Source organism: Xyrauchen texanus, chromosome 41, assembly GCF_025860055.1.
Source record: "Xyrauchen texanus isolate HMW12.3.18 chromosome 41, RBS_HiC_50CHRs, whole genome shotgun sequence".
Taxonomy (NCBI): Eukaryota; Metazoa; Chordata; class Actinopteri; order Cypriniformes; family Catostomidae; genus Xyrauchen; species Xyrauchen texanus.
The window spans coordinates 1,966,313-1,993,808 of record NC_068316.1 but is presented as its reverse complement, the minus strand read 5'-3'; the positions used below and the strand labels follow the sequence as shown (position 1 = coordinate 1,993,808).

Here is a 27,496-nt window from a genome sequence, read left to right as displayed (position 1 = left end):
TTTGAAATCTGCAGATAAATCAGAAGTGTTACGTTTTTGTAATTCGTTTTTAATTGCTGATGCTATACATATTAGCGCAATCAATAAAAACATCAAACTGATCAAATATTCATGTGTCATATGTTGTTGGAAAGCTCTCAAAGAGTAAAATACAACCAGACTATTTGTTTTACTCACAGATAAAAATATAGCGAGTAACAGCTAAATATATGTCTTTGACTATTATGTTGGTGTTGCTTATAGGATTCGTTTTCTCTTATAACTTCACGAAACATAAAACATCACATATCATTATTTAGAGGAGGTGATTATCTTTCAAACGAGTCCACACACAAGATAATCAGATGTATAGATCATTAGATAATCCACATGAAGCACAATGTTACATATGACCACCAGGAGATGGCGCCAAATACACGACACAGACTCAATGATGACTCAAATGACACAGAATGAAACTCATTCTGTGAAATCTCATGACTAAAATCATGTCTGCATGCTATGCAAACCTTTAGTCATTGTTGTGTTTGCATGTGTAATTAGTTCTTATGTACAATTATTATCTTTTATTTGTTTGGAGATGTTTTTGGACACTATGATCAATTATATTTGAAATGTTTTAACTTTTGATTGCTTTGTCGTATCGACACAAAATATTCTCAGATACAGTTGACATGATTGGGAAGAAAATAAAAGCAGTTTATCAGAGCCGCCTTATTTATACCCCAGAGAAATATAATGCCAAATCAGAAAAATATGAAAAAAAGTTAAATTTTGGTGTGATTTTTCAGTAGTTTCAGAATTTTGAGAGTCTCAAAATGTATCATAATATATACAGTATATCATAAAAAAAAAAAAAAAAGTTTTCTTTATAATGATACCAAACACTTGATCCTCCTTATTAGTTATTATGAGGTATAACAGAAAATCTTTAAAAACACCCTCAGAGCTTAAAGGGTTAACCGCATTTTTATTATTATTATTATTATTTATTTCTTTATTAGTATTCTGACATCCACAAAACGTATACAGTAGTCTCTTAATACTTCATATATTTAAATAAATAAATAAAAACCTGTCTTTGATTAATTCCTGTCCATTGTCGCATAAAGTTGCCTCCAAACAAAATACCTCAAATTATGATATTAAAGGATTGTTTTTCTACTTTTTTTAATTAACAATATTTTAGTAATAAGGTTCATTTTATGCACGAGAATTGAATCGTGCATTTTTAAAACAATGATTGTAAAAAAAGGTTAAAAGAGTGAGAGTTATTGAACAGACTGTATGACTTCTCCTCTCAGCCACATTTTCATTAATATCATTGAGAGAGAGAGCGAGCGAGAGAGAGAGAGAAAGAGCGAGAGAGAGAGAGAGAGAGAGAGAGATGCTGACCTGTGCTGATACAGTTACCAATATTGACTTCTATACGAGTCCAACAGCACTCACTATATGTACCAGAATGTATTGCAACATTATAGCTCTGCATTCGTGCACTGTTGTGAATAAGTGTGTGTGTTTGCGCAGACTGGAGAGTCGCATGTCGACAGATATCGGCGTGATCATGCAGCTCCTGCAGCGGCAGATCACGTTGGTTCCACCGGCGTACAGCACCGTCTCCTCACCGCCGCAGGCGTCCATGTACTCCGAGAGACTCGTACAACCCGTCACACCGCAGGAGTCTGACACACTCGCCTCTCTTTCACAGGTAACACACACGCGGTATGAGTGTGATAATGGTGTCACTGTTAAAGCACAGATTTCTACACAACCAGTCCACAAACACACACAGCACATTTGTGTTCTTGCATTCAAAACACAGTTTGATGGAGCGCAAATTAGAAGGCAGGGATCACAAGACGTGTTTATACATTTCAAACGACGTTTGACTTGACACGGTGACCTAAAAACAGCTTGTTTATGACGCTCCAAAAGCATCCGTCTGACGCAGGTGTAAAAAAAAAGAATCCTCAAAATTTTCACTTTTTTATTTTATTTTATAATATAAATGTATTCAATTATAATTTAACATATAAGTGTATAAAAAATAATGATATTATATATATATATATATATATATATATATATATATATATATATATATATATATATATATATATATATATATATATATATATATATTAAATTATAGTAAAAATAAATATTTGTGTATCTATATATTTATTTTATAATATAATATAAATGTATTAAATAATTATTTATTAAAATGTCTAAAAAATAATACTATGATATATTTTAAATTATAGTAAAAATAAATATTTGTGTATCTATATTTTCATTGTTATAAGATATAAATGTATTAAATAATAATTTAACATATAAGTGTATAAAAATTAAGATATTAAATATATTAAATTAAAGTACAAATAAATAATTGTGTATCTAAATATTTATTTTATAATATAATATAAATGTATTTAATTATACTTTATTAAAATAAGAGAATTATAAATATAAAACAATAGTAAAAATAAATATTTGTGTATTTATATAATTATTTTATAATATAATATAAATGTATTAAATAATTATTTAACATATAAATATTTTTAAAATAATATTATATATACAATTATAGTAAAAATATTTATGCATCATATGCTTATTTTATAATATAATATACATTTATTAAATAATAATTTAACATATAAATGTATTAAATATATTGATATTATATATATTAAATTATAGTAAAAATAAATATTTGTGTATCTATATTTTCATTTTTATAATATAATATAAATATATTAAATAATTATTTTACATAAATGTATTAAAAATAATAATATATATTTGTAATTATAGTAAAAATATTTATGTATCGATATGCTTATTATATAATATGATATAAATGTATTAAATAATAATTGAACATAAATGTATAAAAATAATTATATTATATATATTAAATTATAGTAAATATTAATATTTATGTATCTATATATTCATTTTTATAATATAATATAAATGTATTAAATTATTATTTAACATATAAATATTTTAAAAATAATAATATTATATATAAAATTATAGTAAAAATATTTATGCATCATATGCTTATTTTATAATATAATATACATTTATTAAATAATCATTTTACAAAAATGTATTAAATATATTGTTGTTGTATATATAAAATTATAGTAAAAATAAATATTTGTGTATCTATATGTTTATTTTATAATATAAATGTATTAAAATAATTATATTATATATATTAAATTATAGTAAATATAAATATTTATGTATCTATATATTCATTTTTATAATATAATATAAATGTATTAAATAATAATATTATGTATATTACATTTGAGTAAAAATAAACATGTATTTATCTATATATTTATTTTATAACATTTATTAAAATTATATTTGAAACTATCTTAATCCAGAGATTATGTAGTGTAATCCAAACTGCATATTTGACATGGGTGTTGACCTTCGTTCTCTCGTCTGTCCTTCCTCTTCTAGTCCTGTGAGTCTCTCGGCAGCACCACAGAGTTTCATCCTCCTGACAGTCCGAGCGTCATTCCCCGCCCGGGATACTCCGGTCCTGGCGCTCGATCAGAGCGTGAGCTGGACCTTCAGCGGCGGTTCTCACTACAGGAGCCCCAGACATCACTAGACACACGGACGCCACAGAAACACGGCTCGGACCCGGGGAGCTAAGAGAGAAGATGACAAGACGAGAGGAGAACAAACGAGCGTTCCTAAAACACATCTCACCGGACTCTTCCTCTCGGTTCTGGTTCTGGTGTTAGAAACACACTCACTCTAACATCCCTCCAGATGAGCCACATTTGATCATGATAGACACGTCTACACTGCTGTTGTCCAGTTTTGGATATTCATAAACATGAATGATTGCTAATTCAAGTAGCCATTATTTCTTGCACTGAATTTTCCAGACTCTCTCTCTCTCTCTCTCTCTCTCTATTGATATCTTAAAGTCTGCGGCGCTTCCAAAACAAAGAACTGGTTGAACGTGTTAGTGTTAGCTGGCCTAACAGAAGAAAATAACAATAATAACCTCACGCCCCGCCCCAAGCACACTGGATTGGCTGGATGGCAGGTTCGGGGGCGTGTTTAAAGCTATGACATCATTGATGAAGCATATCAAATTCATTTGTTCTGACACTGGATCGTCTATTAAGATGAACAATATGCAAACCCAAGCGAGAGTTGAGAGTTCGATTGAATGCACGTGTCACATCCTGCTTGGTTTTGTTTGGTGTGTTCACAGAACGTTTGTTTTTCACATTTTCCATTTAGCAATACAGAATCCTTTAAATTACAACCAATGATGGAACCAAAAATTGGAGGGAACAAATGTTAATGTTTATATTTGTCATATTTGCATGTAAAAATCCATATTAATCCACCGACACCCCCCTCAATGTCCTGTAATTAACACACATATCATTTAATTTAAACAATTCATCACGCCTTGGTTCCAGATGCAACCTCAACAATTCTCAAGTTTCATTTTATTTCTCCAATGACGTGTGGACCGAAACAAAAACAGCGAGACATTTTAACGAAACTACAATAAGCTATTAAGCATGTAATAATAAACAAACTCTTTTGATATCGATCTTTTATTTTATTATAAAGCATTCTTGAAAGACATTTTTGCATGAAAACTTGATCGTTTGAGCTCACTGTCCATAAGCGTTGATCCCTGAGCACAGCAGATTGCGTCATTCTGCCGTTCGGTTTCAATTTTGAGGTGTTGATACCAAATATCTTCTAATAATTTTAATTAAACTGGTAAAAACGAAATGTCAGGATGGTTGCATTCACCAAGTCTAATCCAGCATTTGTATCTGTGTGTGTGATGTCATTTCAAAATCAACACTTTGTTTAATTACAATATTTCCATCCACTTTGATGACTGCAGAAGTTTGCACATATTTATTAATAGCATATTATTATTGTCATTATGTCAGATGAAAGTGTCTCCATATCATAGTTATTGTGCATTTTATGTGTAAGCTGAAGACCTTGAAACCTGGAGCTGGATTCACGAAAAAAAAATTTTTTATTTCTATTTGCTTTAAGAAAATAGAGAATAATATTTTGTATTTCCTAAAAAGATTTCTTAAAGGGATAGTTTACCCAAAAATTTAAATCCTCTCATCATTTGCTCACCCTCATTACATAGCAGAAATGGTGACCTGAACTTTGAAGGTCCAAAAAGCACATAATGGCAGCATAAAAGTAACCCATATGACTCCAGTGGTTTAACCCGTGTCTTCTGAAGCGATCGAAACGCTTTGGGTTCTATATTTTATGATAAATCTCCACTTTCACTTTCACATTCCCCACATTCTGGAAGTGAAAGTTAAAGTGGAGATTTATACTAAAAAAGGACGTAAATATTAATCTGTTTCTCAACCGCGTCTATCATATCACTTCTTAAAACATGAATTAAACGACTGGAGTCGTATGTATTAATTTTGTGATGCATTTATGTGCTTTTGGAGCTTCAAAGTTCATTACAGAGCTGAGATATTCTTCTAAACATCTTCGTATGTGTTCAGCAGATTTGAAATTAAATAAAAATGTTAAGATGTGTACAACTTTCTTTCTTCTGCTAAACACAATGAAGATTTTTAGAAGAATATTTCAGCTCTGTAGGTCCTTTTTATGCAAGTGAATGGTGACCAGAACTTTGAAGGTCCAATAAGTACATAAAGGCAGTGTAAAAGTAACCCATACGACTCCAGTGGTTTAACCCGTGTCTTCTGAAGCGATCGAAGCACTTTGGGTTCTATATTTAAATCCTTTTTTTATGATAAATCTCCACTTTCATAGTCCCCTCTTCTGGAAGTGAAAGTTAAAGTGGAGATTTATACTAAAAAAGGACGTAAATATTCATCTGTTTCTCAACCGCATCTATCATATCACTTCTTAAAACATGGATTAAACCACTGGAGTCGTATGTATTACTTTTGTGATGCATTTATGTGCTTTTTGGAATGTGAAAGTGAAAATGGAGATTTATAGTAAAAAGGACTTAAATGTTAATCTGTTTCTTACCCACAGCTATCATATTTCTTCTGAAGACATGGATTAAACCACTGGAGTCTTATGTATTACTTTTATGCTGCCTTTATGTCCTTTTTGGAGCTTTAAAGATCTGGTCACCATTTACTTGCATTGTATGGACCAACAGAGCTGAGAAATTCTTCTAAAAATCTTCATTTGTGTTCAGCAGAAGACAGAAAGAAAGAAAGTCACACATCTGGGATGGCATGAGAGCAATAATATGATAATTAACATTTTTAAGTGAACTATCCCTTTAAGAATGATCTTATTAAAGCTCTTAAATATTCTTGATTTTAAAATTAAAATAATTTTTAGCTTTGTGTGAATCCAGCCACTGGTTCAAATACTGTTTATATATTTTCAAATATAATGCACCATTTTTTCATTCTTATTATTCTCAATGCTTATTTTCATTACTGTAATAATATTGTAATATTTTATGACTGTATCTGGATAGATTGGATCAAATCAGCGGTGAAAAGATCGTTAGAAAGTGTTTCTCATGTTTAATGATTTAGATCTTTAGATTCAACCCGGAAAGGAAGCGTCTTAGTTTGGGGTTTTCAATACCATGTTTATAAAGTTGTTGGATCAAAGTCCATTTATGTTTATTTTATTTAAGAAAAAGTCACATGATTATGAATTGTATGCAGATAATAAGGTTTTATTTCCACATATTTATCTGATAATTCATCGCACTGAAATGTTGTTTTGTGTGTCTGTGTCGTCCTGCAGTCCGCCTGAAGTATGTACTTCCCTCGAGTACTATGTCTGGTGCACTTTACACACTCTCTCTGCACACTAGAAAGGACGTCTCTCATGTCTATATACAGGGATTTAAAGCCAAGGGCATTTACGCTGACGATTGGAAATGCTGATGATATAAATCAGGTCAAACACAGCCAATAAATCTGCTGTTAGAGGGAAAGTTCACCCAAAACTGTATGAAAATGAGCAGCGTGAACATTTTAATTTTGTGCTCCTTGAAGAAAAGAGCATCAAACGGGTTTGGAACCACACGAGGGTGAGTAAGTGATGACATCATTTCAATTTTTGGGTGAACTATACCTTTAAGGTTTCATTCAAAAACCTTAAAAAAAAAACACATGTTGCTCTGTAGGACGGCCTGTACATGTATAAAATGGTTCAACCTTCTATGTTTTAATTTATTTGATGAATTACTTTACACTGGATTGCTTTAGTTTTGAGTTTATGTCTCCTTCCCAGTTTGCCTGTACATAAAGTCTTGTAAAGAAATGAGTTCTTGGCAGCCCTATAGCGACACTATGCAGAAACGCATTTTCTTGGCATGCTTTGAAATGCAGAAAAAAGAAAATACTGTAGAGGAAAACGAAATATGTCTGATTTAATCTTTTTTAAGAAACGTGAATAACTCTGTTAATAATATGAATTATAATATTTACATATAATGATAATAATAAATACACGTTTTATCTGCATGCTGCACTGAGAATATTCTGCAGTGACGGGCGTGCGGCCTCCGCGCTGCAGCTGCACTACAGAATGTGTCGACTGAAGCACTGTACTTCCGGTTCACCCGAGGCGTGATTTCATGTTCTTCCGGGTTTGGGAGAAGGAACGCTACTGTACATGACGGATGTTTGGAATCATACGTGTTTTAATGGCCTGATGATTTAAGAGTGACTTATTACAGACGTCAGAAAGTTCACTTCCAGGTCTTGATTGTGTGCTACATTATAAACGGTTGACTTTAAAATATGTAAAAAAAAATATTTATTTCAATAAACTTGTTTTAAAATGCAAATAAAGTGTCCATACTATTTGTGTCTTATTAAGATGCTTAAAAAAATAATAATTGTGTCCACTCTTGTTGTTTTGTTAAATGACAATTGTATTATTATTAATAATATTATTATGACATTTTTAAATATATCTTTAGGGTAAAATACCTTTTGACATTGAATAAAAAAATAAAAAATCATTACACATTTCTATAATGTAAATATTTATAATTGTGATATATTTTTAAAATAACATAAAATGCTAAATTTAAATTACAAAATGTTAATATTCACTACATAATGGATAGTGACAATAGCAATTGAAATCTTTAAGCGATATAATGGAAATTATTTTACAGAAATGTTTTATTATTATTATTATTATTATTTATTAATTTTAAAGTTAGAAGTTTTAATCGTACATGTTTTAATGACCTGATGATTTTGTGAGAGTAAATTCTTACAATCAATATTTAAAGTCTTAATTTTGCGCTAGTTTAATAAACGTTTGACTTTATAACTTTTAAAAATATTAATTTCAATAAACTTATTTGAAAGCAACTTGGCATTATGAACATGTTTTATAAATATGTCTCACTCTCGATTATTATTTTGTTAAATGACAATGTTATGATAATAATAATAATAATAATAATAATAATAATAATAATATTAATAATTCAATGTATTATCATTTTTGTTGCTGTTGTTGTTATTTATTATTATTATTATTCATGTTTTTATTTTTTTCATATAATTTTAGGTGTGATATTTAGACATTAAATACAAAATAATTACATTTTTTCTTAATATATTAAATGCAATTAAATGTATTTATTGAAAGGACACATGCATACAGTAACTGTGGATATATTTGTATTTTAAAAATAAAATAAAATTCTAAATGAAAATTACAAAATGTTAACATTCTCTACATAATGGAAATTAATAATACAAATGGAAATCTTTATAAGTGATGTAATAGAAATGTGTTCTGCTTCTTCTGCTTTTACAGTTTTCTTTATTTACATTATTTTTATTTTTAAATGATAACCCTGTTTGTCTCTTTATAGAACAATTCCCACGCTCTCGAACCTTTGAAGAGATTTCAGGAATTGCCCAATGGAAATAAGAGATCTTAATCAATTTCTTTACTATTTAATGACGCTCCTAAAATTAAAAAACAATGTGTCACCATCAGATGCAGAAAGGTGTTTATAATCAAGACAAGTGAATCCAGCTCACTTCTGTGAGGAAATAAATACATTAATAAGTATATATAAGTGGCATTTGTTGGACACATTTATCTCTTTATTTGGGCCCTGTGTCATTTCTATTCTGTATCTTTCTATTCAGAGTCAAACTGATACAGGAAAAAACGTAAATCAATTAGAGATGTGAGTTCATGATCTGAACAGCAGATGGCGACATTCAACCATCAGAAGAGAATAAACAACTCAAGCAGTGATTTCAGATGTCAGATCTGGTTTTACTGGTAAATCATGCATGCATAAACATGCAGCATCTGCGTGATGATTAAAAAATTGTTTGTGAATTAATATATCATTCATGGTAATAAAGTAAACGTTAGTATTTTAAGAAATTATAATGAATTTAATTTTCAAATATATGATTTTCTTCAGTAGAGTGAATGGTACACATTCATTTATTTTATATTTTAATTTAATTTAATTTATTTTTAATTAATTTTTATTTTATTTTATTTTCATTGGCTCACCAGTGGCCGTATAAGGAATCAAACTCTCTCATTGCTCGCGCCGCATGCCCATCAAAAGTGCGCCAGTCGGACAGACGGCATCAGACCCGGAGACACTCAAACCGCGCCATGAATGGAGGAATTAGCTGTCCGTCTCTTTTTCTTGTCCTGTGATTGGTTGAGAGCGTCAGGGGGGCGGTAACGTGTGTATGCGGTCAGTGAAGAGCGCAGGGCGGATCAACGCGAGGCCGCGACACCGACACACGCGCAGAAAACTTCCCGAAATCAACGGAAACGGTAAGAATAAACTTATAAAAGTTAATTAGATCATCTTCATCATCATATTTATCAGACGAGAGAGTGACGCGTGAATGTGCGCATGCTTAGGCGGTTTGCGCACGCGGCTGAGTGTGTGTGTCAGTGACAGCGTGTGTATGTAAGTGGAGTGTGTGTGTGTGTGTGTGTGTGTGTGTGTGTGTGTGTGTGTGTGTGTGTGTGTGTGTGTGTGTGTGTGTGTGTGTGTGTGTGTGTCAGTCAGTCAGTCAGTCAGTTATTCAGTCAGTCTATGTGGGTGTGTTGCTGAGCTGAGTCACTCTCTATACACTCGCTCACACACACACACATACACAATCTCACACACATACACAATCTCACACACATACATACAAACACACGCATACAATCATACACACACACATGCACAAAAGCAATCACCCACACACACACACACACACACACACACACACACACACACACACACACACACACACACACACACTAACACACATACCATCTCACACACACACCACACACACACACACACACACACACACACACACACACACATATACAAAAACGATCACACACATACAATCACACATGCACACACAATTACATACACACATGCATACCATCACACACACATACAAAAACAAACACACACACACGCATACAATCACATACACACACACACACACACATACAAAACAATCACACATACAAAAACAATCACAAACACACATACAATCACATACACACACACACACACACATACAAAAACAAACACACATACACACACACACACACATCTTCTAATTACAATTAAGTCACTTTGGTTAAGTTTATTAAGTTGAAAGTTGACATTGTATCACTTCAAACATGAAACAGTCATTTGGATTGTGTATTTACAGATTGATCTGATAAGAAGTTTCTCTTTTTAAGTTGAATAATGGAGGGCTTGTATAATAGTAGAATTATATCAGCTATCCAGTAGAAATCAGTATAAGGTGTATCTGTAAGTTTAACATCTGATCTCATGCAGTCGGTGAAGTTTGTCCTGTTCAGTATATGATGCATTCTGCTGGGGATTTGGATTTAACAACCATCAATCTCTGCATCAGCGGGATTACTGCAGATATCTGCAACAAACTGACATGCACAAACCATACGGAGTTACAAATGTGCCATAATTCTGCACGTGCAAAATTGTGTTTTAAGCACACAAAAATGTTCTTGTGTATCCAAGATGATATTTTGAGCGCACAAAAAGGTATTTTGCATGTGCGTTTTGTAAAGCAATGTATCTTCTTGCAAAGATGAATTCATTTCGAGCAAACAAAAATACATTTTGCATTTGAATAAAGTTTATTTTGAATGTGAATTTGCACATAATACATTGCTTTACAAAACGCGCCTGCAAAATAACTTTTTGTGTGCTCAAATAAAATCTTGCATGCTCAAAGGATAATTTTTCGCACCCAGAATTTGTTTTTGCTTTCAAAATATAATTTTGCTTGCTTAAAATAGAATTTTGTGTGTAGAATTGTGGCATACATGTAGCTCCATAGAACCACCCTAGATTTATATGTGCTCAAATGATGATAACATTAGTGTATATGTGTGTGATATCATGAGGAATTTACATGTGACAAATGCACATGGACTTTTTTTAATGTTGTTTTAAAATGGTCTTTGCACAGGTATTAGAAATTATTTCTATCAATTTCTATTGAACATTTTGTATTTACACTTTGAACATATTCTGTGTGGTTTCATTGGTCCTGTATTCGTGCCATGCAACAAATCCAACCTACCAGCCCAGTTGTGTGCCAAAGATTAAATTCTATTCTGTGCAGTTCTACACTATTCGATTCGATTGTATTTTGCTGTACTCTACTAATTATATTCTGTTTTATTTTCTTCTACACTCTAATTGTTGTAAACTGTTCTAAAGTACCTATTCTATTCTGCTCTATTATATTCTATTGAGTTCTGTTCTGTTCTACACATTTAATTCTGTTCTATTCTACACTATTTCTATTCATTTCTGTTTTTATTCTACAATATTATTCTGTTCTAATATATTCTATTGAGTTCTGTTCTGTTCTACACATTTCATTCTGTTCTATTCTACACTATTCTATTCTTTTGAGCACTATTATTCGGTTGTATTTTGCTCTACTAATTCTATTTTGTTCTATTCTACACCGTTATTGTGCTATTCGTTCTACACTATTAATTCCATTCTTTTCTGCTTTATTCTAAACTATTATTGTGTTCTACACTACCTATTCTATTCTGCTCTATTATATTCTATTGAGTTCTGTTTTGTTCTACACATTTCGTTCTATTCTGTTCTATTCTACACTATTATTCTGTTTTTGTTCTACACTATTTCTATTGTTTTATTCTACAATATTGTTCTGTTCTACACTCATTCTGTTTTTTTCTACACTATTCTATTGAGATCTATTCTGTTCTACACTTAATCGATATATTCTATTCTGTTCATTTCTACACTCATTCTATTGAGATTATTCTGTTCTGTTCTACACTATTATATTCTGTAGTAATTTGCTCTATCATTCTATTTTATTCTTTTCTTTTCTACATTATTCTCTTCTTTTGAGCACTATTATTCGGTTGTATTTTGCTCTACTAATTCTATTTTGTTCTATTCTACACCGTTATTGTGCTATTCGTTCTACACTATTAATTCCATTCTTTTCTGCTTTATTCTAAACTATTATTCTGTTATACACTACCTATTCTATTCTGCTCTGTTATATTCTATTGAGTTCTGTTCTGTTCTACACTATTATATTCTGTAGTAATTTGCTCTATCATTCTATTTTATTCTTTTCTTTTCTACACTATTCTCTTCTTTTGAGCACTATTATTCGGTTGTATTTTGCTCTACTAATTCTATTTTGTTCTATTCTACACCGTTATTGTGCTATTCGTTCTACACTATTAATTCCATTCTTTTCTGCTTTATTCTAAACTATTATTCTGTTATACACTACCTATTCTATTCTGCTCTGTTATATTCTATTGAGTTCTGTTCTGGTCTACACTTGTTATATTCTATTCTATGCAGTTCTACACTATTATATTATGTTGTATTTTGCTCTACTAATTCTATTCTATACTACACTCTAATTCTGTTGTATTTCTGTTCTACACTACCCATTCTATTCTGCTCTATTATATTCTATTGAGTTCTGTTCTGTGCTGGTTTACACTTGTTATATTCTATTCTATGCAGTTCTACACTATTATATTATGTTGTATTTTGCTCTACTAATTCTATTCTATACTACACTCTAATTCTGTTGTATTTCGTTCTACACTACCCATTCTATTCTGCTCTATTATATTCTATTGAGTTCTGTTCTGTGCTGGTTTACACTTGTTATATTCTATTCTATGCAGTTCTACACTATTATATTATGTTGTATTTTGCTCTACTAATTCTATTCTATACTACACTCTAATTCTGTTGTATTTCGTTCTACACTACCCATTCTATTCTGCTCTATTATATTCTATTGAGTTCTGTTCTGTGCTGGTTTACACTTGTTATATTCTATTCTGTGCTTTTCTACACTATTATATTATGTTGTATTTTGCTCTACTAATTCTATTCTTCTCTAATTCTGCTCTATTATATTCTATTGAGTTCTATTCTGTGGAGTTCTACACTATTATATTATGTTGTATTTTGCTCTATTAATTCTATTCTACACTCTAATTATGTTGTATTCCGTTCTACACTACCTATTCCATTCTGCTCTTTTATATTCTATTGAGTTCTGTGCTGGTATATGCTTATTTCATTATATTCGGTTCTATTCTACACAACTGATTCTTTTTGCGACTCGACGTAGTTCTTTTTTTTGTCATTTTGTCATCGATTTAACATGTAAATAATAATTCTGAAATTAAAAATGAAGTTATGGCTTTGGGTCCAATTCAATCCGGTTTAGTTATTAAGTCATTAAGCAGGACTCTTGTTTGTGGTTGTTTTTGGTTATTTGTGTGCTAACTTAAAGTGCATCAGGAAGTGAAAGGAAAGTTGTTTATTTGGCACAATCCAGCATTCTAGGTGGTTCCTTTTGTGCGTGTTTGTGTGTATCAGATAGTTTACAGGAAGAGATCATAGTTCAGTGATTCGATAGGGTGTGTAATGTGACAGGCGTGCTCTAGTACAGGTGTGTGTTTGTGTGTTTGTGTAGAGATCGCTGAGTCACAGAAACCCCCACATGCTTCCTGACACATAGAGAGAGAGAGACTTTCTGCATGTGTTGCTAAGCTGCTCCATGGCATTATGGGTGGCTGCCTCATTAATAATGCATTTCTGTAAAGTGATCGAGGAGTGCAGTCTCTCTCACAGTAATTATAATGAGATTTTGGGGAGGGGATATGTGCTTCATTGTCATGCAAGTAGTGATAAATGTTTTTACATTTTCTTTAAATGCCAAAATATATTTATTTATTTATTTTGAGTGTGGGGCGAAATATGATCCGGACATTTCTTCATGAGATTCCCCCGGAGCGTGTTCACCTCATTGGTTGAGCTGTAATCTCTCTGACTGCTCTCAGCAGGACGATTTCAAAGCTTTACGCTCAATCATGCACTGGGAAATCTTCAAAATCTCCGTTATAAAGCCGTTCAGCGAGGAAAGAGATTTCAGATGGACATAATGATGGATGACAGAAATGTGAGGGATCATCGGTGTTCGAGCTCTAGGTTTAGTTTTAACACTGATTTTACATGAGAACTGTTGTCAGGAGTGACATTAGGGTTGCTCCCATACCAATATTTTGGCTTCGGTACGATACCAGCACTGGTACTTCGGTGTCAATACTAAATCGATACTTCGGCAACAAATAAATAGCCTCAGATTACTGATGAAATCACAGGAAATGTCTTGCTGTTGCAAATTCTGCATTTTCAATTTAAAAATGATTATCAACAAAATAGTGTTTAATCAAATTAATACATAAAGCTTTAATTAAATCAAATATAATGATGAATTTTCAACAAAAATCGCAATTATTTTTGGGCAAATAAAATGCTGCACAACAGAGCTTCACTGTGTAAATGAAAACATTAATATTAAAAGTAGGGCTGCCCCCTAATAGTCGACCAAACGTTAGTCGATGAGAAGCGGGCCTATCATTCATCAACCTCAAACATGGCTTAGCATTTGAATCATGTAAGTAGTAGCCTAATGTTAGCCACTTTACATGGCCGCTCGCTCTAACGTTAACCTAGATAAATGTGCTCTATTATTAGGCGCATATTCAAGTGTTCGTGCGGCGTGTGGAAGCTAAATTAGTACCACGCTTAATGCATGACATGTTTAACTTAGCGTGCATTTCTCTCTATAGGCGCATCCACTATATTGCGGAGATGACGAGTCGGCGTCGTCAACTTTATCTTTGCAGCCAAAACTGACTTTGAAAACACTAGTTTATGCGGTGTTGCACCGTATTCTGCTATACAAGTTCAAGGGAAAGTTTCAACGGTGGCAAACCAAACTTTTCAATATTTCGTTTTGTAAATGCAACGACTGGAATTGTTCAGTTGAAGGAGGTACCAAACTGTGAATCCTGAACAAAACAGTTTGGTGAATAAATGTTTACACATTAGCTTCCACTCAGCTGACAATCTTTGGAAGTAGCTACATGGTTAGCTAGTTAGCTATGAGCTTGTTGCCACGGAGAGTAAAAGATGGACCAGCATTTCGTCTCACCAACTAGGTAACAACGCTGCATGAAATCAACACTCAACAGACACGATCCACCACTGCATCATTGTCTGCTGAGCTGCAAAAAGATGCTCTGATGTTTACCTTTCAATCTGCTACATTACTGACTGCACTGACAAACTATAGCTGACTAACACAACAAACAGATGTGATAAACGGGAGTGACATGGTTGTCAGGGACAGGGTTAACGTTATATTAGATATATTGAAAAGGGAAAATGATGAGGTCATTGTTTATTAACTTTCCAGTGTGTATTTCACAAACTAGTTAGCAACTTACCGAGAAGACACCGCTTAACACCGCACTGTTTAACTCCACCCTGTCTGCAGAGCCACCGTCAGCTCAGAGTCAGCTCAGAGTCAGCTCGGAGTGCGCTCTACTGGATAAACTACGTTATGACACCAATCCTAAAGCATTGTGTTCTGCATTATATGTTCTGGAAAAAGGTTTTCATATCTGTGCATATTGGTAATATCGGTCGACCAATATATCGGTCGGGCACTACTCGATACACATTCCAAGTCTTATTATTGAATTTGAATTTTATTATGCGTGTTTCATCAGTGAATGTTACTCAAAAGAAAAGAATTGTTGGTTTCTGCAATCTGTCATCAAACTTTAATAACTTGCTCCATCTTTAAAACAACTTTCCATTGTCTATTTCATAGCCTAACATTTACGATCCATTCAAACCCCAATGTATTAATTATGCCCTACATTATTTCCTGTTTCATGTTTTCTTTAATTCTAGTGGATCTGCTTTTCCCTTCTTAAATCCAGAGTTTGACCATTGCAAGATGATTGTTTAGATGCAGGGTTGAGTTCAGTGTGAGTGCATATTTACTGAACTTCAGATGCTACTGATGTATAAACCTGTAAACCGTTATTGAAAAATGGCACCTTTCATGGGTATTTGTGGTCATTTTTGACCGGAAGGGTCAGAAGTGTTATCCCTTTTTTTTTTTTCTGATTATAATGATGATACGATTTCTTCTTCTGTGAAGTAAGAACAATAAAATTATGGATTTTTATGCAATTTGTATATTATTTAAATGTGAATTTCAAAATGTTTCCATTAATTTGCATATTCAAATTTTCAAATGTTCAAATAAAAAAAAGCGCATTTTTTAAAAACATCATTAAATTCAGAAACTACACTTCTATAAGTTGAAACATGAAGGAAATATGAAAATGTGACAAATTGGAGGCAGATTTCTGCCATCTGCTGAATAAAATATATAAGTAGCGTGACTTGAAAACCGTGTCAAGCCAGTAAATGACTGTTGACACATACTGTGTAGTCTGATGGCTTGTTGTAAACTAATTTGATATTTTATCACAAGATATGCATTTGGATATATATTTAGACATTATTATTTGTCAAAGTTTAGCATTTAAAATGTTTTTGAAGTGTTTTTGCAGTTAATGTCATTATGCTGCAATCAAACCTGACCATGGTGTTACAAAGAGACACAGAATAAACATTTTTATACCAATCATTTATTTTAAACATAATAATGTATTAATAACTCAAAGTAAATGCATAATAATGTCAAGAAAATGAACATCAAGAAACTGAAATGGACTGCAAAACACTGAAAATTTAATTAGAGAATAAAACCGAAGAATCAGAGAAAACATTTTGCAATTTTAAACTTTCTATAGTAAAAATGTATTGTGCAAACATGGCCCTGTTCTGCATTGTGAGTGTGTTATCATCGCACCGCTTCATTTCTGAGCATCGTGACTGATTTATTTGTTTAATGTAACAAAAGCTTTGTGTTAGTTTCACCAGTTCATAGTCTGTTTTTTTTGTCTTTTTTCTGCATTGTGGCAGATGGATCCAAAAAATTTTGCTCTGTTTTCTGGTCTTTCCCATTTATTTTCAATGGTGATGCCAAAGGTGTTGCTTTTTTTTAATTGATTTTTTTTTACTACCACTACGACTTATTGAATCATACATTTATCCCCTTTTCTCCCCAATTTGGAATGCCCAATTTCTCATTACTTTTTAGGTTCTCATGGTGGCGCGGATACTTGCCTCAAACAGGTGGAGGACGAGTCTCAGTTGTCTCCGCTTCTGAGACCGTCAATCCGTGCATCTGATCACGTGACTCGTTGTGCATGACACCGCGGAGACTCACAGCATGTGGAGACTCATGCTACTCTCCATGATCCACACACAACTCACCACACGCCCCATTGAGAGAACCACTAATCACCACCACGAGGAGGTTACCCCATGTGACTCTAGCCTCCCTAGCAACCAGACCAGTTCGGTTGCTTAGGAGACCTGACTGGAGTCACTCAGCACGCCCTGGATTCAAACTCGCAACTCCAGCGGTGATAGTCAGCATCAATAAAGTAAACAATTTTTATAAATGAGGAAAACATTTTCGGTCAAAAATGACCGAATACCATAGGAAGGTTAGTCCAACTTACAAATGGCGTTATACTGCACCTCTGTAAGCAAACGCTGTGATAAATCTATCACTCCTGTTTATAAACAAGGCTGTTTACATCGCAAGCACTTAACTTTGGCGCAGTCTAGTTTTGATTCGTGACATCGTGGCGCTCCCTCATAATACAGCACCTTTGAAAAGAAAGGCAAATATGCTACCAGTACTACTCCGCTGCAGAATAAGAGAAACGCTTAAACACCTGTTAACTCTCCCATCTGCATCTCAAATTGTGCATAATACGAAAATGTATCTTTGTATTTTCAATGCATTTTGTCAATACAAAACGGTCATTTTTAATGTAACTGGTGAGAAATGACTTGAACTCTTAAAGGGACAGTTCACCCAATAATTCATCCTGCCCTCATGTTGTTGCAAACCTGTATGATTTTCTTCCTTCCATGGATCTCAAAAGGAGATTTTAGGGAGAATGTTTGTTTCAGTCACCATTGACTTTCATTGAATGGAAAAAGATGCAGTGACAGTGAATAGTAACTAACATTCTGCCTAAAATTTCAAATTCAGTTCAGATGAGCTTGACAACCTCAGTAATGATAACAGGAATACGATTTTTGGGTGAACTGCCCTTTTTGTTAAAGTGTTTGCGAACAGTATCTGCCAAGAACAACAACGAAAGTGTAAGTCAGCACATTATTGCATCACATCTCGCTGGGAAACAAGTTACTGAAGGTTTAGATGTCATAAGATAGTGTTGTCTGAGAAACAGGGTGAAAATTAAGGGTTTATGAACTGATAATCTGTGGGATTTTGAAATGCAGAATGTCACAGAATTTTACTTATTTGAGATTTTTTTTTTATTAATGCACAATTAATTAAATTAAAATACTTTGCATCACTTGAATTCTATATTAATGTGCTAATGATTCGGCTGGATGCATTATTTCATTAATATAGAAAGCAAAGCTTAAAACCTAAAATTGCATAAACTTTAACATTATTCATTATTGCCTTGCAAGTAGCACAGTTCCCTTCAGGAAATACAAATCTTGTTGTAAATATTAGTTTTATTGACGTATGTAAGTGTTGGTGTTAGATGCTCTGATTGGTGTCAAATCACTATCACTCGGCTTAAAGTGGCTTATTGTTGTGTTTCCTCACGGTTGTGTAAAACTGGCTAGATTCGAAACAAAGGGTTAAAGAGTTGATCATTGACTGCTGATGGTTGACGGTCATCAGATGACCTGGGTAAAGGTTAGAGTTTGTGTAAATGGTGTCTTTGTGCAGACTGTGATAAGACACAGAGGCGGTATGTGTGTTCAGTGTGTGTTTAGTTGAGCTGCGCTGTGATTGTGAGTCACGGTCGAGTCCCTCCCCAAACCTGCATCACTGTCACACCAGGGAATTCCAAGAATCTCTGGAACGTTTGGGAGGCTCTCGTACATTCCTAAGGCCAGAAACATGCTCATCGCAAGTGCGCAAATGCAGATGTGAATACTTGTCCAATGCATTGCAAGTTTAACATGCTTTCTTCTGGTACTGTTACAAACTTCAGTATGCAAGGGGTCAAATATCTGTGCCATTAAATGGATGTTTTTAGGGCCCCAAGCACTGAAATTGCGGAGGCCCTATTGTTCTTTTAAGGATTTCACCTACAGTCACCAAAATTGGTACATATACCGATTACACATATAATTTATATACCGAGTCCAAACTAATTTCATACTCAGTCAGTAGCTCAGCCCAACAGGAAGTTGGCCATTTTGGATTTTTTTTTTTTAAATCGTAGGCTCTGAACTTTGAAATACTCCTCCTTGGGGAATCATGTGACTGGCACCAAATTGGTGCAATATCATGTCAAGACATTGAAGATGCTAAGTTGGAAACAGATTTTGATATATCAAACGGTGTTGCCATGGCGAGGCATTTAAAATAATGGTGAAAAATGGGAAACAGGAAGTGTCTCATATCTTTTGTGTGCAATGTGTGCTTTAGATCAAAATTGAGATGTTTGTTTAGTCTTGGGGGCTAATCGCATGGATTTTACTATTTTGGATCACAGTCATGGCTACACCACCTGACAGCAGAAAGGCTCTTACAACAGACTTTAAAATAGTCCTCTTATATTTAATCAAATTGCTTCAAAATTGTTTAGAATAATGTCAAATGCATTTTTCCACCTTGCATTGTTTTCCGAAACCCACCGGGTGGAAATGGACCAGTTGTGCTTGTGCAGCTATATTTATTCATGTCGCTAGCTATAAACATGTCAACAGTTTAACAAACTTTAACTTGCTCAACATGATTCTTTTTAAATTGGTGCTCCGCCAAGACTGAAAAATAAAACTGTTCCTAGTTCATGCTAATACCTGCTTTAGCGCCGCTTGTAGGAACCCAGAGAATTGCGTTCTGACACAATTCCGAATGCAGCAACATGTAAAGTCAAGATTGGGCCTTATTTACTTTTTGTATTGGCTTTATTCAAGCCACAATCTACCTTTTTTAAAAAAAAAAAAAAAAGTGTCGCACAAAACAGCTCTGACCCATTGAGACATGGGCTCCACAAGACCTCTGAAGGTGTTCTGTGGTATCAAGACATTAGCAGCAGATCCTTTAAGTCCTGTAAGATGCGAGGTGGGGCATCCATGAATCCGACTTGTTGGTCCAGCACATCCCATAGATGCTCAATCGGATTGAGATCTGGGAAATTTGTAGGCCATGTCAACACCTTGAACCCTTTGTCATATTCCTCAAACCATTCCCGAACAATGTGTGCAGTGTGGCAGGGCGCATTATCCTGCTGAAAGAGGCCAAAGCCATCAGGGAATACCATTGCCATGAAGAGGTGTACGTCTGCAACAATCTTTAGGTAGGTGGTACGTGTCAAAGTAACATCCACATGAATGCCAGGATGCAAGTTTTCCCAGCAGAACATTGACCAGAGCATCACACTTCCTCCGCCGCCTACCTTCTTCCCATGGTGCATCCTGCTGCCGTCTCTTCCCCAGATAAATGATGTGCACGCACCTGACCGTCCACATGATCTAAAAGAAAATGTGATTCATCAGACTAGGCCACTTTTTTTTCCATTGCTCCATGGTCCAGTTCTGACACTAATTTGCACATTGTAGGCGCTTTCAGTGGTGGACGGGGTCAGGATGGGCACTCCGTCCGGTCTGCGGTCTACGTTGCCCCATACACAGCAAACTGTGATGCACTGTGTCTTCTGTCCTTTCTGTCATGGCCAGCATTACGTTTTTCTGCAATTTGTGCTGCAGTAGCTCTTTTGTGAGATCGGACCAGACGGGCTGGCCTTCGCTCCCCACACGCATCAATGAGCCTTGGGCGCCCATGACCCTGTTGCCGGTTCACCAGTTGTCCTTCCTTGGACCACTTTTGGTAGGTACTAACCACTGCATACCGGGAACACCCCACAAGACCGCCCTTTTTGGAGATGCTCTGACCCAGTCATATAGCCATCACAATTTGGCCGTTGTCGAAGTCACTCAGATCCTTATGCTTGCCCATACTTCCTGCTTCCAACACATGAAATTCAAGAACAGTCATTAACCAGGGAAATAAAAAATGGCACTCTGTCAAAGAGGTTCATCAGAAATCATTAGAAACCCCTTCAGAACTTAAAGGGTTAAAGGTTATCTCTGTCTTAAATTATTTTCTTAGGGCACATTTCCATCCTGCTTTCAGTGGTTATTTTAGTTTAATTCATCATGTTGTGTTTTTAAATATGTGACTGTCAGCAGAAGCAAAAGCAGAAGTTACTACAGGAATAGAGAACCAGACTGAATAGAATATGACATTATGAGATGGCTGTTGTTGTTAAGCTGAACGGATGCGTGGAATAACCTTGTACGTGGCTTGATTCAAGTGCCCTTCACATAGACGAATCTGCCCGATTCCAGCCTTGATGAAGCACCTCCAGATCATCACCGATCCTCCACCTGGTCGTCTAATGATTAGACGGAGACCTGGAAAGGCCTTAAAGCCACAGTGTCTCGCACCCACTGTTAAATTTGGTGGAGGATCAGTGATGATCTGGGGGTGCTTCATCAAGGCTGGAATCGGGCAGATTCGTCTATGTGAAGGACGAATGAATCAAGACATGTACAAGGTTGTCCTGGAAGAAATCTTGCTGCCTTCTGCTTTGACCAGTTTCCCAACTCTGAGGATTGGTTTCTCCAGCAGGACAATGCTCCATGCCACACAGTCAGGGCAATCAAGGTGTGGATGGAGGACCACCGGATCAAGATCCTGTCATGGCCAGCCCAATCTCCAGACTTGAACCCCATTGAAAACCTCTGGAATGTGATCAAGAGGAAGATGGAAGACCACAAGCCATCTAACAAAGCCATCAAACAAAGCCAAGATGCTTGAATATTTGCGCCAGGAGTGGCATAAAGTCACCCAACAGCAATGTGAAAGACTGGCAGAGATCATGCCAAGACGCTTGAAATCTGTGATTGAAAATCAGGATTATTCCAGCAAATATTGATTTCTGATCTCTCAGTTAAAACATTAATATTGTGTTGTTTATAAATGAATATGAACTTGATTTCTTTGCATTATCCGAGGTCTGAAAACAGCATCTTTTTTTTTTGTCATTTTCTGCAAATAAATGCTCTAAATGACAATATTATTATTTGGAATTTGGGAGAAATATCATCAGTACTTTATAGAAAAAAACACAAATGTCCATTTTACTCAAGCACACACCTATAAATAGCAAATCCAAAGAAACTGATCATATTGCAGTGATCTCTTAATGCTTTCCAGAGCTGTATACAGTCATGTGAAAAAGAAAGTACACCCTCCTTGAATTCGATGGTTTTAGGCTTCAGGACATAATAAAAATCATCTGGTCCTTAGCAGGTCTTACAATTTAGTTAAATACAACCTCAGATTAATAACGGCACATATTTCACCGTGTCATGATTTATTTTACAAAAATAAAGCCAAAATGGAGAAACCATGTGTGAAAAACTAAGTACACCTTATGATAGATTGTAGAACCACATTTAGCAGAAATGGCTTCAAGTAATCGTTTTCTGTATGACTATCAGTCTCTCACATCATTGTGGAGGAATTTTGGCCCAATCTTCAGAACGTTGCTTCAGTTCATTGAGGTTTGTGGGCATTTGTTTAAGCACAGCTCTCTTAAGGTCTCACCACAGCATTTCAATCGGGTTGAGGTCTGGACTTTGACTGGTCCATTGCAACACCTTGATTCTTTTCTTTTTCAGCCATTCTGTTGTAGATTTGCTGGTGTGCTTGGGATCATTGTCCTGTTGCATGACCCAATTCCGACCAAGCTTTAGCTGTCGGACACATGGCCTCACATTCGACTCTAGAATACCTTGGTATTCAGGAGGAGTTCATGGGCGACTCAATGACTGTAAGGTGTTCAGGTCCTGTGGCTGCAAATTAAGCCCAAATCATCACCCCTCCACCTCCGTGCTTGACAGTTGGTAAATTGTTGGGAAGTGTTTGTGCTGATATGCTGTGTTTGGTTTTTGCCAAACGTGGCGCTGTGCATTATGGCCAAACATCTCCACTTTGGTCTCGTCTGTCCAAAGGACGTAGTTCCAGAGGTCTTGTGGTTTGTTCAGATGCAACTTTGCAAACCTAAGCCGTGCTGCCATCTTCTTTTAGAGAGAAGAGGCTTTCTCCTGGCAACCCTTCCAAACAAACCAAACTTGTTCAGTCTTTTTCTAATTGCACGGTCATGAACTTTAACATGTAACATGCTAATTGAGGCCCGTAGAGTCTGAGATGTACCTCTTGGGTTTTTTGCAATTTCTCTGAGCATTGCACGGTCTGACCTCGGGGTGAATTTGCTGGGACGTCCACTCCTGGGAAGATTGGCAACTGTCTTGAATGTTTGCTACTTGTGAATAATCTTTCTCACTGTAGAGTGATGGACTTTAAATGGATTGGAAATGGTCTTATAACTCTTCCCAGATTGATGGGCAGCAACAATGGCTTCTCTAAGATCATTGCTGATGTCTGTCCTCTTTGGCATTGTGTTAACAAACACCTGAATGCTCCAGACCAGCAAACTGCTAAAACTTCGGCTTTTATAGAGGTGGTCACACTTGCTGATGATCAGTTAATCAAGGGCATTTGTTTAGCAGCACCTGGATACTACTTAGCCTCTTAATTTCTATGGAAGCAGTAAGTGTGTACTTAGTTTTCACACATATACAATTTGTAAAAAATTTATTTTTTTATATACTTATTATCTAGGCCATTGGTTGTTAATAGCAGTAGTAATGTAGTAGCATTATTGTTCACTAGTCCCTTATTGTGGTGAGTAAAGTGTGTCATCACTAAAGGTTGAGTGAAAGTGAGTGTGTGTGTGATTCTCAGATCAGATAGTGTTTGTTTGGATTCCTGACACACCCACATTTCAATCTCAACTCGTGCAGAAGATTATAAAATGTTTGTGAGCAGCATACGTGTGTGTGTGTGTGTGTGTGTGTGTGTGCCTATATACACACCAGTGCTTTGTGGTAGAGCAGTAGATTAAACAGGCTTAACTCTATCAATGGCCAAACAGACAAAGTGCACACACACACACACGACTGTTGAATAGAGCTGTGTTTGTTTAGCTTGGAGTATATCAAATTAAATTGTCCCATTGAACAGCCACTTTACCCCAGTTTCCTTCTTTGTTCAAACTTGATGACTTCCGATGCGCTCCAGCACATTTTATTAGGCTCACACCCAAAATAACACTTCCTGCTTTATCCCGAGACCATAGGTCCTCTCAGTATAGTCTTGCATTGTTAAAGTTTTATCTAAAAGCGTGATGTCTGGTCCACATTGAAGACCTTCTTAATGACAATTGATGTATATGATGTTTATTACAACACAACAAGGCCTTTAAAGTTTCCAAGTAAGATAAACAATCAAAGATAGTTAGCACATTTTTACAGATTTCAGTCGATTGTAACAGGTGTATATGGATGTACAGAATCTCAAATTGAAATCTGTCCCAATACTGCGTTAATATACAGGCTCGAAGCAGCAAAGCAGCCACAAATTATGACGCTTCCTCCCCCTTAATTCACAGTTGGGATGATGTTTTCGTGTTGGTATGCGGTGCCATTTTTATGACATACATAGTGCTGCATGTTCCTCCCAAACAGTTCAGCCTTAGTTACATCACTCCACAAAATATTTTTCCAGTAGCGTTGTGAGTGTCAAAGTGGTCTTGGGCAAACTTCAGGTGTGCAGTCATGTTTTAGTCAGAAAGCAGCGGCTTCCTTCATGATGTCCTGCCATGAACACCTGTTTAATGTTTCCTGTATAGTAGACTCATGAACAGAGATGTTAACCAGTTTTAGTGATTCCTTCAAGTCTTTATCTGTCACTCTAGGGTACTTGTGTACCTCATTGAGCATTCTGCGGTGTTCCCTTTGAGTCATCATGACTGGACAGCCACTTCTAGAGAGAGTACCTATAGTACTAAACCATCTCCATTTATATTCAATTAGTCTAACTGTGGACAGATGAACATCTAAGCTATACACGCTTTATGCAAAGCAACAATTCTTCATCGTAGGTCTTCTGAGGTATCTTTTGTGAGTCATGATCCACGTCAGCCGATGCTTCTTGTGAATAGCAAACTCAAACTTTTGAGTGATTTTTTTATAAGTCAAAGTAGCTCTAACCCACACCTCCAATCTCGTTTCATTCATTGGATCCCAGGTTTGCCAACTCCTGAGTCTTAATTAGCTTTTGTTGATGTCATTAGCCTAGGGGTTCACATACTTTTTCCAACCTACACTGTGAATGTTTGAATGTGTTCAATATGTACAAGAACAATACGATAATGTGTGCGTTATTAGTTAACACAGATTGTGTTTTTTCTTTATTGTAACGGAGATGATCAAACCAGATCTTCAAGACAAATTTATACATAAATGCACGTAATTCCAAAGGGTTCACATACTTTTTCTTGCAAATGTAGTTTGCATGTGCTGTGCACTTTAAATGAAAGCACTTGTGTTGTGCCGACTAATATTGTCACAATGCCAAAAGTTCAGTAGTCGGTACTGAAATCAGTCAAATTTCCAACTTTTATATACTAAATTCAATGCCACAGAAAAAATAGATAATATGCTATTGAACACACTCCTTTAGCCTATTTATTTTTCCCCCAAATTTAATTATTTATTAATTTTTTCCAGAATTCCATGTTTTTAAGTTTAATGAAATTTTATCAACAAAATCGTGTCTAATCGCATGAATCCAAACTTTTATCAAATGAAAATAGAGCAATATTTGTTGGCACATACGGTCTAGATATTTATTTAATCAAATTGCAGCCGTTTGTGGTTTATTAATCGCATTGGGTCACGTAGCGACTCGCTTTTCCGGAAGTGAGAAGCTAACGTCAAAAACACACAGAAACTGAAAGGGCTTCAAAATAAAAGCTTTCGCCAAAATAAAAGCTAAATTTAAATGGAAATAAGTATGACAGAAATATATCACTAATGTATAGTATGAAATATTCACTGTAATACTACTATTAATGATGATGATGATGATGATGATGATGATGATGATGATAATAATAATAATAATAATAATAATAATAAATAGTAATTGTATTATATTTAAGCAATATCTCACATCTGTGATGCTCTGTTACACAGCACTTTATTTGACAATTAATTTTGTATTAATTGTAATATGGTACATTTGTTGGTCTTTTTTTCATTTCATTAAAGTTTTATTGAATTAATTTTATTTAAACAACATTTTGATGATAAATTAAAAATAAACAGTTGATGTGGAATTAATAACAAACAAACAAACAACAGAACAAAATCAGTGAGTACCAAAATGAAAGTATCGGTACTCATTATAAATATATACATACACTCACCTAAAGGATTATTAGGAACACCTGTTCAATTTCTCATTAATGCAATTATCTAATCAACCAATCACATGGCAGTTGCTTCAATGCATTTAGGGGTGTTGTCCTGGTCAAGACAATCTCCTGAACTCCAAACTGAATGTCAGAATGGGAAAGAAAGGTGATTTAAGCCATTTTGAGCGTGGCATGGTTGTTGGTGCCAGACGGGCCGGTCTGAGTATTTCACAATCTGCTCAGTTACTGGGATTTTCACGCACAACCATTTCTAGGGTTTACAAAGAATGGTGTGAAAAGGGAAAAACATCCAGTATGCGGCAGTCCTGTGGGCAAAAATGCCTTGTTGATGCTAGAGGTCAGAGGAGAATGGGCCGACTGATTCAAGCTGATAGAAGAGCAACTTTGCCTGAAATAACCACTCGTTACAACCGAGGTATGCAGCAAAGCATTTGTGAAGCCACAACACGCACAACCTTGAGGCGGATGGGCTACAACAGCAGAAGACCCCACCGGGTACCACTCATCTCCACTACAAATAGGAAAAAGAGGCTACAATTTGCAAGAG

General features: G+C 35.0%; 2 protein-coding genes across 4 annotated transcripts in view; both read left to right on the top strand.

The window, feature by feature from the left end:
- Positions 1 to 7,797, top strand: part of kcnh2b (potassium voltage-gated channel, subfamily H (eag-related), member 2b) — a 264,994-nt gene extending 257,197 nt beyond the window's left edge. Inside the window, 2 exon segments of the mRNA XM_052113349.1 lie at positions 1,528 to 1,708; positions 3,496 to 7,797. Coding sequence (XP_051969309.1) covers positions 1,528 to 1,708; positions 3,496 to 3,693 — 379 coding nt within the window. The 3' untranslated portion in view covers positions 3,694 to 7,797.
- A 1,944-nt stretch (positions 7,798 to 9,741) lies between these two features.
- The window catches only part of LOC127634152 (microtubule-associated protein 4), a 93,810-nt gene continuing 76,055 nt past the window's right edge, over positions 9,742 to 27,496 (top strand). For all 3 annotated transcript variants that reach the window (XM_052113557.1, XM_052113559.1, XM_052113558.1), the window contains exon 1: positions 9,742 to 9,852. The gene's annotated coding sequence lies outside the window, so the exon portion shown is untranslated. The remainder of the gene's footprint in view (positions 9,853 to 27,496) is intronic.